The sequence below is a fragment of the Eriocheir sinensis genome, chromosome 25 (genome assembly GCF_024679095.1).
Source record: "Eriocheir sinensis breed Jianghai 21 chromosome 25, ASM2467909v1, whole genome shotgun sequence".
NCBI classification, from domain to species: Eukaryota; Metazoa; Arthropoda; class Malacostraca; order Decapoda; family Varunidae; genus Eriocheir; species Eriocheir sinensis.
In genome coordinates, this window is record NC_066533.1 from 12555586 (window position 1) to 12569256 (window position 13671).

Genomic DNA, 13671 nt, shown 5'->3' on the forward strand with positions numbered 1-13671 from the left:
CCCGGTTACCGTCCAACAGCCTGCCGGTGGGTGACCAATAGTTCTCATTAGTGCAACTTCTACGAGGATAGCCGTCTGGATTCCGTTTGCCCTACAGAGGAAGGATGGCCTGGTCAGGGGCTTATGTTCGAGGTACGGCGGTCCCCTCTACTTTTCTGTTTGTATTTAAAGAGTACACAATGTAATGAGCGTTATGGTAATAGTTTGGTAAGGTATGGCAGCCATCAATCAATGAAAAAATACCTCAATTCGTTACAAAGTCTAGTTAGTAAGGAAGCACGTAAGCTCACTATAAGCATTTTCTGCCAATCTAATTATTTTGACCCAATTTATTTGTGTATGCGCTTTTCCCCCCGTAGAAACCACACTTAAGTACTGATATGATTAACTGAGATTTCCGATAAGCTCAGCGATTAACCTTTCCGCATTCTGATATATGGAAGACCTATCTTTTTTTTTCCCTTCTTTCCACGGCTTTCAACCAATAGGCTATAAAGAATACGCGCGTCCTGTCCCATTGGGGTGAGCTGATTTAAGACATCCGGAAATACTGCAGTGAGTGAAGACCCTTTAGTTTATGGGAAATGTTTGATCATGGTAACAGGAAGTGACTAAACGTTTTTATCATCGTTATTAACCTTCTCTGTGACACGTGACTCCGGATTAGATAATTTTTCCTTCCTGAATAGTAGGAATCATATGCCGTGACTTTCTGCTATAGGCTATATGGTTTTCTCTTGTTGATTTAGGTCATTAATATTTGAGTTTGTTACTATAGGAATTCTCTCATTGGGTTTGACTTTTACACCGGCGTTCACAATCTTCATAATGGTCAATATCGGCCTCTAACATGTAAGTCGTATGTTTCGAAGATAAGCCGAACGGATGAATCATGAAAGCAGTTAATTATGACGTTCGCGGTTCAAAGCTGTAATTAAAGTGAGGCAAGGTAGCTATATATAAACGCGGTGAGGAAATATGATAATGCAAGATAACAGGACCACGTTAATTCTAAATCCTTCTATACTCAAGTGAATCTATATATACCCAACCCTCATCAAAATAGAAATAAAAGACACGATCGAGGTAGACATAGTGACGAAATAAGATTATGCAAGTACGTATAGTTCTACATGGAAAACGGGACTACATTCTGAATCCTATATATTTAAATGAATAAAAAGTAACTCACACCAAGATAGAAATTAAGACACGAACGAGGTAGACATGGGGACGAAATAAGATGATGGAAGTATAGTTCTACGTAGATAACTGGACTATTCTAAAGCCTTCTATAGCTATACTTACAAGAATAAAAAGCAACCAACCCACACCAAGAAAAAATATAGAACACGATATCGAGGTAGACAGACGAAATAAGATGATGGAAGTAGTTCGTAGATACCTGGACTATCTAGAGCCTTCTATATACTTACATGAATAAAAAGTAACCAACCCAAACAAACAAACAAAAAAATACATAGCTAGACACGATCGAGGTATGACATGGAGACGAAATAGGATAATATGCGCAGGAAATTTTAGATATTGGGACCACCACCTTAATCCTTCTGCAATACAAATAGATAGTCTTGATAGATAGTAACCAAATAGATAGCCTTGATAGATATAGTAACCAACCCCCACGTATACGAAGATAGTAAAACCAACCTTGTGGGGGGATATAACAGTTTTTAACAGTGGAGGTTTAGTATATATTTAGATCTTGACTGTCTTGGTGGTGGTCCCGTGTCCCATTATATTATCACAAGACATACATATACATACAAGGTCGTAGAGGCAAACAGGAGGCGCTTACTCATCAGCTGACGATGAGTAATGCCTGAGTGACGGCCATTCCCGGGAAGACGGTGTATGGTGACTCACGTACGTTCCCTTGCCACACATGAGATAAGAAAAAAGCTAGTTGTTATCGTGGCACTGTGGTAGGATGTGGTAAAAATAGGGGACACTCGGTTATAATAGCAGTCTTCCTGGGTTAGTGTTTTGTGTATGAACTCGTGAAAAATAGTGACTCGCGTATAAATTGCCACGGAAATAAGAAGAAACTAGATATATATTAGTGGTAGTGTGGTTAAATATAGTGAAAATACAAGATAATTAAAGTTAAGTGGTTTGACTTGTACAGGAACTTGGGGACAGTGACTCACGTATTACCTTGCCACGAAAATAAGAAACTAGTTGTATTAGTGGTAAAGTGGTAAACTATAGTGAAGAAAACAGAAGACGAAGCTAAAGTTTTCCTGGGTTAAGTGTCTTGTTACAGGGACTCGAATGCAGGCAGGACAACAAAGATGGTGGACAGACTCGGTAAGTTTCTGAATTTTCTCATATTTCTGTTGATTCCCTGCCTCAGGTCCTGTATCACGGCACGCCACGGCAGCACAGCCTTCCCCAACACTGCAGTTATAAGTGTCTGGGGTCACATTGCCTCTCCGCTGGTTTCTTTGGCCTGTAGGGAAGGTTGTGTGACGGCGAAGTTTGTTTGACAGGACGTACGGTGTGTGGTTTCCCTCGACACACTTACTTGAGCAGCCTCCCAGGGGCGTGCGGCGCCCCGGGGGAAGGAAGGAAGGACGGAGGGGGAGGCTGGGGACCAAAAACTGTGCCGGGACTGACGGGAGATACAGACAGACTTTGATGACTAGCCTCATGAAAACATTCTTGCTTGAAAGCAGGAAACGGAAGAGAAAAATAACTTAAGGATGCGATGTAAGGATGATGAAGGTGTAAAGACCGAGGAAGCTTTGCAAAGCCTTAGAGGTCTGCAGAAGAAGAAGAAGGGTGCCAGGAGTGGCAGGTGTGGGCATTATTCCAGAATTACACCCAGGTCTCTCCTTGTTGACACGTTTTCTGTTAACTATTTTCGGTGTAAATTACTCATTTCATAGGTATCAACAATTATCTTGTTGGTATAGGTTACTGTTTAATGGCGACAGGTTACTTCATTAGTAAAGGTAAAGTTGGGGGCATACGCTTCAGCTGTGCCTGGGCTCTGTGCTCATTTCCATTCCATTGACCTTTGAGTCTGTAGCAGTAAATAATCCAAAACCTTGGGACACAGGACCACTGTCACATCCAGGTTATCACAGTTTATGTTCCCCAGGTTCCTCCAGGTACCCATTTATTGGCCAGGGATGATGAGTGGTGGGCTGTGTGCTGACTGCCCAGACTGGGATTCTAATCCATGCCCTTGGATTCGTAGCTAACCTCCTAAGCATGGAGGCGGTTTTTTACTATTTTTGGTGGTTAATGAAAGATTGCGAAAGTCCTTGGATCTGTTAAACTGGTTCAATGTCCTTATTAGTTGTATTTCCTCGATGAGCCTGTCCTGCTTACCCATCAGTCATGGGTTTGTTTCTTATTCTCTCGTCCACAAGCCCGCACACTTGTGTTATATTTTTTTTATTGATCAGTGTTGTATATTTCAGATTGACAATTCATTTAGGGGTAAAATATGATGTGTTTTATATGAAAGTGCTGGAGTGAATTTAGCACAGTAATAAACATCTCGGTTATATCTATGTTTAATACTTTATGAATTTGTTCTTGTGCATGAAAATAATTTGTTCCACTTTCGGACTTTGACTTTTTTTCCCGAAGTCAGTTTGTGATATAAGAAGAAAAGTTAAGGCAATTACAGAATACTCACAGCAGAGAATGACAAACACAACTATTTCAAAATGCGCATCACATGAAAATCACTGAAAAATAACGAGCAGTTTGTTGATAAGGGTGGTGGTATGCAAAGTTGATGAATAGATAAATACCGTCCCTTAAAAATCTTATCTTTATAGTAGTCAACCCCATAAACTTAACTCGGAAAGATTGCTACAAAGTTTTTTTCCTGCCTTAATATGTGCTAAAAAAAAAATAATGATAAGTAAATAAATAAATAAATGGATAAGTGTGAACATCATAATTATGACTGGATAATATGAATAGACTAGCTATCATATTATCATGGATAGCATAAAATATTTTCCATGATTAGATAAGTTGCTATTTATTTTATCGTCAAAATGTAAACAAAAGCTAACAGTGCATCACTTGAAGATTTCCTGCAACTAGAGCAATTGTACTCAATGGTTTTTACTCATTTATCAATCATCAGTGACAAGGAGGATGAAATTGTTAGAAAAGATTATGAAAATATTGGGAAAGAGAATGAAAATATTAGAAAAAGATGAAAATATTAGAAAAGAGGATGAAAATATTAAAAAGTAGGATGAAATTATTAAAAAGGAGGATGGAAATTATTAAAAAGGAGGAAGAAGTTATTAGAAAAGAGGATGAAGTTATTAGAAAAAAGGATGAAGTTATTAGAAAGGAGGATGAAATTATTAGAAAGGAGGATGAAGTTATTAGAAAGGATATTAAAAAGGAGGATGAAAATGTTAGAAAAGAGGATGAAATTATTAGAAAAGGATAAAGTCACTAGAGAGGATGAAATTATTAGAAAAGAGGAAATTATTAGGAAAGAAAATGTTAGAAAAGTAAAATTATTAGAAAAAAATGTTATCAGAAAAGTCACCAATGATAAAGTAGTTTCTCCACTGAAGATGCAGGGTGGGAAGGGCAGAAGCAGAGTGAGAGGTTGGAAGTAACTTGGTCAGAACTTTACTAACTCTTTTCTTTGGAGGTTTCTCATTGTGCTGATAGAATGTTCGTTGTATTGATGAAATTGTCTTTTTTATTAATTTTTCACTTTTTCATTATTTTTTATTATTTTTACTTAGTTATCAGTTGTATATATTTATCTTATGTTTTGATCATTTATTATCCAGTTAGAGCAGGTGCACGTCAGTCGGCTATATTTAGTGGTGACGTCAAACCAGCACGTGATGAGGCGGACAGTGTTGCTTTACTTAACCAGGTTCAGGAAGTAAGGAAACAGGAAGTTCAGGTGATTGACTAACATGGTGTAGGCAGCAGAACTCATGTGTTTGTTTTGGTTCTCAAGAGATTCCTTTTCCTTCTTTTTGCTGTAACAATAGGAAAAAAAAAAGTAACAGTTGAAAAGTATTTAGGTCAAAGTGTGTACTAGGAAAATAATAGTAACAAAGAACAAAAAAATACTGTACAGAGAAAGATTTATGACACCCACTTCAGGGGAGCAAAGTTATTATTGTTTGTAATAGTAGTAATAGTATTTTTAGTATCTATTATTATCATTATAACAAACATTCTTTCATCGGAGCTTTAAATTTTACGTAGAAGGGGTTGGGGGGGTTTGCTTTGCCAGCCTGTGCTAGGTGTTAGGGAATTAAACACTTATCATATATCTGATTGTTGAAGCCCATGGACCACCCCTTACAGCCTTTTTATCAGTAGTGATGGTGGGAGGTTACCCAGACTACCACCACTACCACCACCACCACCACCACCACCTCTCACTTCTGCCATCCCCACACCCTCACATCATTACTCAAAGAAAAAGCATTAAAACGACCTTCACCACTATCACCAGCTTCCTTTTAATTGGACAGGACAGTAATTTCAACAAGTCATCCCAGTGTGGCACTCCTCAGAGAATTTTCCAGTGTGGCAACTGTGTAATCTAATGCCACTCTGAATGCTCCATCCTGTTGGTATTTAGGCTAATTTTGGGGGCATTTTTTCTAGCGCTTTTGACATGCGTACAAGGGTATTTACCTGGTCAGACTTGTAGGTTGGTGACTTGAGATTGGATTATTTTGTGTGGTGTCAAGGGGAGGAGAGGGAGGTGAAGAGTGGGTGAAAGTGTAATGGAGGGAGGGAGGGAGTGTGTGTGTGTGGCATCTAACTAGGCACTGAGAGCAGGGGGTGGATCTCTATTGTTCTCTCAGTGCCCACCAGTCTGAGTGTGGCTCTGACCAGTGAATACCAACCTGCTGTGCTCTGTCTCCTCTCTTCCTCCCTCTTGCCTCACCTTCTGCCTTCCCCCTACTCTCCTGCCTTGGCCTGGCGGGACTACAACTGTGTGTGTGTCTTTCAGTATCTGCTGAGGAACAACAAACTGATTCACAGCCAGTAAGTTTTGATTTTACTTTTTTAGAAAGTTTTCATAGCCTCTCACCATGTTTGTTAGTGTGATTTCTCTCCCACTATTTTTTATTCTCCTTTATTCATCCACTCTTGTTTATAGTGGTGATCTTTGGTGGTTACAACTTTGTTCTTTAGTGAAGTTCCATATATTTTGTATGAATCTGTTTCCAGTCTTCAACTTTTACCATATGTTATAAACATCTCTTATTTGATTGTTATTCTCAGTGAATGTAACAACATAAGCTTTCAACTTATTGCAGGAGTGTTCTTTATTCTCAAGCAGGGGTGTTAGGTGTGTTACTAAAGTGGATTTAGGAGCTGGGATGGTGAAGTGTTGTTCCCATTGCATAGAGAAGTGTTTTGTTTGTTTAGTCTATCTGGCACTCTTGCTCAGCACTTGTGTTGAATGGGAAGTAATTGCTTTCTGTTGGTTCATGAAATTTTGTGTGCGTATGATTATCTAATACTTGTATGCTGGTTTTGGGTGTGTTTTTGTTATCTATTTCACACACGCACACACACACACACTCCCCGCCTCTTACAATGATGCACTGTCAAGGCTCCAACACCAATAGAGAGCTATGGTTACAGGGCAAGTTCTCACCTTACAGATCACTAGCCACAAGTGGAGGGCCGGCACTGTGCACTGCAACCCTTCTTGGCTTGTGTGTGGTGCTGCTTGTGGCAATGGATGGGATGGGGGATTGAAAGAAGTTTTTTTTTTATCTACCTTCCTGTGTGGCTAATTACTGAAAATTCTGTTTTTTGGGGGTTTATGTATATTAGGTAAGTGTGTGTGTGTGTGTGTACTCTTTGTAACACTTTTAAAGAAGAAATACAATTAATATAAATATATCTGTCAAAATTTATTAATATTTCCATAAGATCTCACTTCAATTGGTCTCTTTCCCCCAACTGGCCTCTCTCCCCCTTGCCCTCTATACCCTCCCTCCCACTCCCCTCCCCCCTACTACCCCCCCTCCCCCAAGGCAGCTGAGGCGCCACACACTTCAGCTCACGCCTCATGACACGAAAAAATGGTTGAGGACCTCGTACACAGACTTGATATTGATAGTGGTGAGTCTATACAAAGAAGTTTTTATACATCATCTGCCACTCCCCATGCAACCCCACTCCCACACACACTGAAAGATCTCTCCCACTTCCCCTCCTCCCGTGCATTGCTTCCCTTCTTTCACCTCCCACCCTCCTGGCCCTCCAATCCACCCCAGTATCCTCATAATTGCTTTTGGTGTTGGTTGTTTTGTGTACCCATATAATATTGTTCATCATCCCAGCAGAACAGTGAGTAGCTTGTTTAATGTCAAGGAAATGTTGCCTACCCAATCACTGTAGCAATTTGTGGTGTACTTGTTTTTTTGTTGTTCATAGAATCCACACAAAAAGTGGTGAAGCGTGATTGTAAGCATACACAACTATACACAAGGATATCAGAAGAGTAGAAGAGGTCAGTTAGCCTACACATGATATTTTTTGTTTGTTTGTGTCTTGCATATTTCATCATTCCTTGCTATATGTTATTAGACACTAAAATATGAAGAGGAGGATACCTGAGTAACCATTCCCCACTCCACCTGGCCCACTGCACCTGTAGACTTTCTTGAAGGGTCTCTGGGGCAACACTAGCCCGTTTGTGGCACAGGTGAATTTTATCTATAGTGTCTGCCCAAATATATATATATATATATATATATATATATATATATATATATATATATATATATATATATATATATATATATATATATATATATTTTTTTTTTTAACATCCCCGCCTATAGCGCCGGTAGGGTTTCTTCAGGAGCCAGATGGTCGGCCCAAGCCCGTTGTGGCGCAGGCATTTGTTTTTACAGTGGCGCCAGTTATGCTTATATGACTCTTGCGTGGCCCATGCTTCCCCACCGATGCAACTCTTGAATGAAATTGCTGAACTTATGGTTGATTAAAGATCTGGGCAGCATGTGGGTAATCTTCCGCTACTCGGCAATGGTTTGAAAAACTAGCGTGTTTTAGTGGTACTGTACTCAAAGTTAGGTCCACAGGCTCACCATGCCCGTACGCTGACCACTCGACTACCGCATTTACTTAATCTTAGTCTTGCAAGGTTTGACCAGCATTTCTTTCTGCAATAGCCACCACTCTTATATACATATTTTAATAAGGATCAGGGTCGTATTTAATGGGAATAAAACCCCTCCCAAAATTAATTGGCGTAAGATGGATTTAGGCATGAAGCAATTAATGATAATGATAAGAACAAAAACAGTAGTAGCAATGATAATATGAATGATTGTACAGTGGTATGTGCCTGGCAGTCATCGGATTTACAAACATAGGTATGACGGAGTAGGCACAACAGGAAGCCAACATTTCTAGGAAAGAGGTTGAAGGAATGTGTAAGGCCATGGTTTCCTGCCAAGGATAGCTCGTCTGATAAGGAAAGAGTGCAGGCCAAGAGATGTATTGATGATGATGATACTAGTTAGTGTAATGATGGTATTGATTATACATGACAGTAACAACATGTTTTGGCGTGAAGGCCTGAAGCTTGGGTGTTCAGAACTGATGGTCTGAGACGGTCACATCTTGCACAGCTACCAAGTTCAGAAAGATGTAGTTTCCTCAACCTGGTAGCAGTGACGGGCCAAATTTGTGGCTTTACTGTGTAGCAGCGATGGGCCAAATTTGTGCCATGATTTTAACCCCCCAAAATAGATGATACATAAACTGATCACAAATGCTTTGATATATATTATGAAATGGTTTGTGTGAGGGGTGATTTTTTCTAATTTTTCTCGCTTAAAGGAACCATTAAGAATCATGATCCCCGCTGCTACCGGGTTAAACAAACGTTAGGGATGTTCCGTCACAGTTTCTTTAGATCGTGTTGTATGAAATCAAGTGCACTGGTACTTTAATTAGCGAGTGCAGTGGTACTTTAATTAGTAAGTCAAGGGAGACAGCCACTTAGTGAGACTGTCCAGCCTGTTATCATGGAGTAGTGGAGTGCTCAGGAAACAGAATATACACATAGATAACTTTAGTGGCAACGTTGGCAAGTGATGGCCTGTGTTGTGTATGAATGTAGCAGATTATCATGTATTCACTAGTTATACCACACAAGAGCACACAACTTAATTATTTTGTTGATTGGGCAAGGAACAGTATTTTTTCTTGTAGCATACCAGTACATGAGTAATTGGCTCAGATTAATAAAGATTTAAGTACATAGACTGCAACTGCCTAGAGGAAATGTACCCCAAAACAGAGATATGATGAGTGGTAGGTCCGAGCAGAGGTGGTGCCCTTGGGGGGTTACTGCGTGTGTGTGTGGGGGGTTGCTGTCGACACTCTTAAGTCTGAGAGTTGAATTACTGTTGACTGTCTTTAAGTGTTCTAACATAAATAGCAGCTTTTTATAGATCTGCCTTTGCTGGGAGACTCACTTTGTTTGTCATTCAAGTTATATTCTGCATTTCCTCCTATACAAAAGTGGATATCTGACTGCATTTGCTTGGAATAACATGGCATACAGAAATCTTACTGGTGCTGTCCTTCTGTTTGGTCAGGCTTAAGATGCACCATAGTCCTTTTGTGAAGCTGCTAATGTCAAGAGTTGGAAAGGCCAGGCCAGCTTCCTCTCACTGTGTGTCAATCTCTCGTCCTGATATACGGAATACAGCGTTCTCAGTTTAGGGGGCTAATTTAACCTTAGTTTTAGCAAGACTTAGACTCATTAGGTATTCATGAAGGGGCAATTTAAATAAAAAACACAAAGCTGGAAAGTCTCCCTCCCACACTCTTAACTTGAAATAACTAACCAAAGAGCAAAAGGAAGGAAAGAAGTAAAGGAAGTCATGTGTTCCTCTTGACTGATTAGAAGAAAAGCAGCACATTAGGGCAAGATGGCTGGTTTTATCCCTCCTCCCCCCTCTCCCCTCCCCTCCCCCAGTGGTTGAGGAGGTAGCTGGTGGTGGGGGGGGTGTCTGGTACAGCTGGTACACGTGTCCCAGCTGCACTGTGGTTGGCGGCACTGAGGCGGGAGCTGGAGGTCGAATAGGAGGATAATAAGCCACTTGTACCCCTCTCTTAATACTGTTTATTTTTGTTATTAGTTAGGATTTTCTTGCCCCTGAATTTTGTTGTTGTTTATTAAAGTTGAGGGTCATAGACGAGGAGAAGAAAAAGAGCAAATAGTAGTAGGATGAGGAAAGGAGAGTCAAGATAAACTGAAACTAGATGATGCACAGAAAGATCAAAATATATAAGTAAAGTTGGGGGAAGCATGATAAAGGAAAGGTAGGATTGTTATGTATATGTATCTCACTCTGTATTTTTTTTATTTTTTTGGTTATTGAGGATTGAATGTGAGGATAGTTACCATTTGTATGTATCTCACTTTATCTAGTTCTTATGTTTTCTTTACCATTTCTTTATTTATCATGTACTGCATTTGGGACAGAGGCAGAGCTTGGGCAGCAGAACAGAAATTTATTCTTATCAATTTCCACTTCCTGTTATTCTTTTATTGTGCTTTTATTTTTTGGTAAAAGATGAGGATTAAATGGGCGGGCATTAAACTACTTGTATGTCTCACTCTATACAGGTCTGTGGTTGCATGAGAGTTTTTCTTTATGTATTTGTGACAGAGTTGAGTTCCTAAATTTTAACTCAAGCCTATGTTTATTTATATATGTACCCCTTACCCCACAGTGAACAGCGAGGCCAATGCTCGCCGGATCGCCATGGTGGAGTCCTGCTTTGGCACGGCAGGACAGCCACTCAATGAGCCGGGCCGCGTGCTGGTGGGGGAGGGCGTGCTCACCAAGATGTGCCGCAAGAAACCCAAACCTCGCCAGTTCTTCCTCTTCAATGACATCCTCGTCTATGGCAACATCGTCCTTAATAAGAAGAAGGTTGGTGCTGCTGACACTTTTGGATGAGGTGTAATTTTTAGTGATTTTCTTTCATGTTTCTCAGTAGTGTATGTTTCTTTAGGTTTATTTTTCTGGGGTTTTATTTGCATTGTATATTGTGTTGTGATGATGCTTTAGTTCATCCTAAATATGCACTACTAGAGAGTAAACAATGACTTTCTTTCTATCTCAGATGTGATGAATGGATGTTTGTTTCTTTTTGTTAATTAATAAACATCATGTGTATCATTCCTAGTCACCACCTTTACCACTCCATCCATCTTCTTCCTCCGCAGTACAACAAGCAGCACCTCATACCCCTGGAGGAGGTTCAGCTCTCCTCCTTAGAAGATGATGGCCGTGAGTATGCCAAAAAGGTCACAGTTTCCTTTTTCACATCAGTCTCTCTTGTTGACAGCACAGTTTCCTTAGTATTTGTTGGTCTCCTCACATATATTCTCCTTTACAATCCTACCCTTCCTTTATCATGCTTCCCCCCAACTTTACTTCTATACTTTGATCTTTCTGCACATCATCTAGTTTCAGTTTATCTTGACTCTCCTTTTCCCATCCTACTACTACTTGCTCTTTTACTTGTTGCATTCAATTTATCTCTCCTGTTTTTAAAGTTCCCATGAAGAGACAAAGAGTGGGGGTTGGTAGAGAGACTGCTTCCACTGATTTATTCACTTCGTTGCCTCACGCAGAGTTCCGCAATGGCTGGCTCATCAAAACACCCACCAAGTCCTTTGCCGTCTACGCTGCGACTGCCACGGAGAAGTCAGAATGGATGGCCCATATAAACAAGTGCGTCTCGGATCTACTGAGGAAGAGTAAGTTTCCTGCCTGTATTGATTGCTTGCCTTGTTCTCCTCCTTGCTTTCCCTTTTTTCTGTGGTTCATATGTGTGTAATGTACAGCATAAATTGGTAGTGTTTTCTTGATGTTGAGTATCCAAGTCATTGCTCCTGTATCAAATTATTTATTGTGGCATAACTAGTACCAGATCTCTTTATGGCTTATAATAAACATATCATACTGTTGTCACCACAAAGCCATTATCCACCACCACTTTCACTTACAACTGCCACTATTTTTCCTAACTACCATGAAATTACCTCAACCAAATCATTCACCATCAAATCAATGTCCTCCACCACAACCACCACTGTTAACTACCCATTACTGCCACTTCCAACACTTACTTCTAATCACCAGGTGGCAAGAAGGCAGCTGAGAACCATGCAGCAGTGTGGGTGCCCGACAGTGACACCTCCATCTGTATGCATTGCAAGAAGACTCAGTTCACCCTCATCAACAGACGGGTAAGGAGTGTCTCTTTAGCTCCCTCTCTTTGGCCCCCTTTTGAGTTTAGGATGACAGGGTTCTTTATTGTTCTCTTTTAGCTTCTACCCTTTACCATATCTCTCCCTCTTTGCTCCCATTTGAGTTAGGATGACAGGACTCTTTATTTGATCTCTTTTGCCTCTAACCATTACTTTATCTCCCCCTCTTTCCCTTCTATAATTCCTTCCCCTTCTGTCTCTCTCCGGCATACGATCACAGATGTTGCGCCGACTAAACAAAACTTTCCAACTTTTTCCCCTCTTTACCCCCCTTTGATTTAGGATGACAAGGCTCTTTATCATCCTCTTTCAGTCTCTACCCTTTACCTTGTCTCTCCCTCTTTGTCTCCCCTTTGAAGTTTAGAATGACAGGACTCTATCATCCTCTTTCAGCCTCAACCCTTTACCTTATATCCCTCTCTTTGCCTCCCTTTGAGCTGGGATAACAGGACTCTTTAATAATCTCTTTCAGCCTTTGCCCAATACTGCTAGTGTATACAAAGCTGTTATCAGGCTATCTCTCTATCTTTGTCTCATTGTATTTGGGATGATAAGAGTAGCTCTATTGTCCATTCTGTAATTTTTATGTACTAGTGCTATTGATGTTCACAACCTTAGTCACATTCCCTATTCATGCCTACACTGCAATGTTACAATTTGAACTTGAACTTGAACAACTTGAATTTGGGTTTATGGTCGTGATGTGGATTGGGGTAGTGTAAGTGGTATAATGAGTTAACCCACAGCAGGATGTAGTCTGTGAGTCAAGGAGCCCTAACTTGTGTACCAACCTATGGGATAAACAGAAGAATGAAGTAAAAAAAAAAAATAATAATAATAATAACAATAATAATAAAATAAAAAAAGGTCATTCCCCATTTGCTATTGTAATCTGAAAGGTCAATTACTACTTATACCAAAAATGTTATTGGTAAAAAAAGAGATTGCAGCAGTTTTTAAGTTGGCAACACTGTCACAATGTACCTGACAGAAAACACACTATATGCCAGACATTTTAGGGAGGACTGATTTATTTTCACACTGGGAAGCATATCCATTATGGTGTATTTGTGTAAAGTTAATGGATAGAAAAGTGAAAAATACTACATGGTTTCAAATCAGGGTTATAATGCTCTGCTAGCTACGTAGGTTATACAAAATCCTGCTCTCGTGCGGCTGGTGCCTCTCTGTCGTGGTCACATTACCGACACCTCACACTCGAGATGGATTACAAGCATGTTCTGTATCAGGTTTCCTCTAGTCGTGTTGATATGAGGGACTTTCAGTACTGCTTGATTTTATTTTCATGAATTACACCACAGGCACCACAATCATTATAG

At 40.1% G+C, this 13671-nt stretch overlaps 1 protein-coding gene across 7 annotated transcripts in view; it reads left to right on the top strand.

Moving 5' to 3' along the window:
• LOC127003392 (pleckstrin homology domain-containing family F member 2-like) overlaps window positions 1-13671 on the top strand; it is a 24507-nt gene continuing 10836 nt past the window's right edge. For 2 of the 7 annotated variants that reach the window (XM_050869960.1, XM_050869965.1), the window contains exons 1-5: window positions 7071-7125; window positions 10783-10985; window positions 11282-11345; window positions 11693-11818; window positions 12204-12310. In XM_050869960.1, the coding sequence (XP_050725917.1) occupies window positions 7086-7125; window positions 10783-10985; window positions 11282-11345; window positions 11693-11818; window positions 12204-12310 (540 nt within the window). In that variant the 5' untranslated portion in view covers window positions 7071-7085. Of the gene's footprint in view, window positions 133-1835; window positions 2332-5825; window positions 6034-7018; window positions 7126-10782; window positions 10986-11281; window positions 11346-11692; window positions 11819-12203; window positions 12311-13671 lie in introns of those variants that run through there. The other 5 variants (XM_050869961.1, XM_050869962.1, XM_050869966.1 and 2 more) reach the window with 5 other exon arrangements.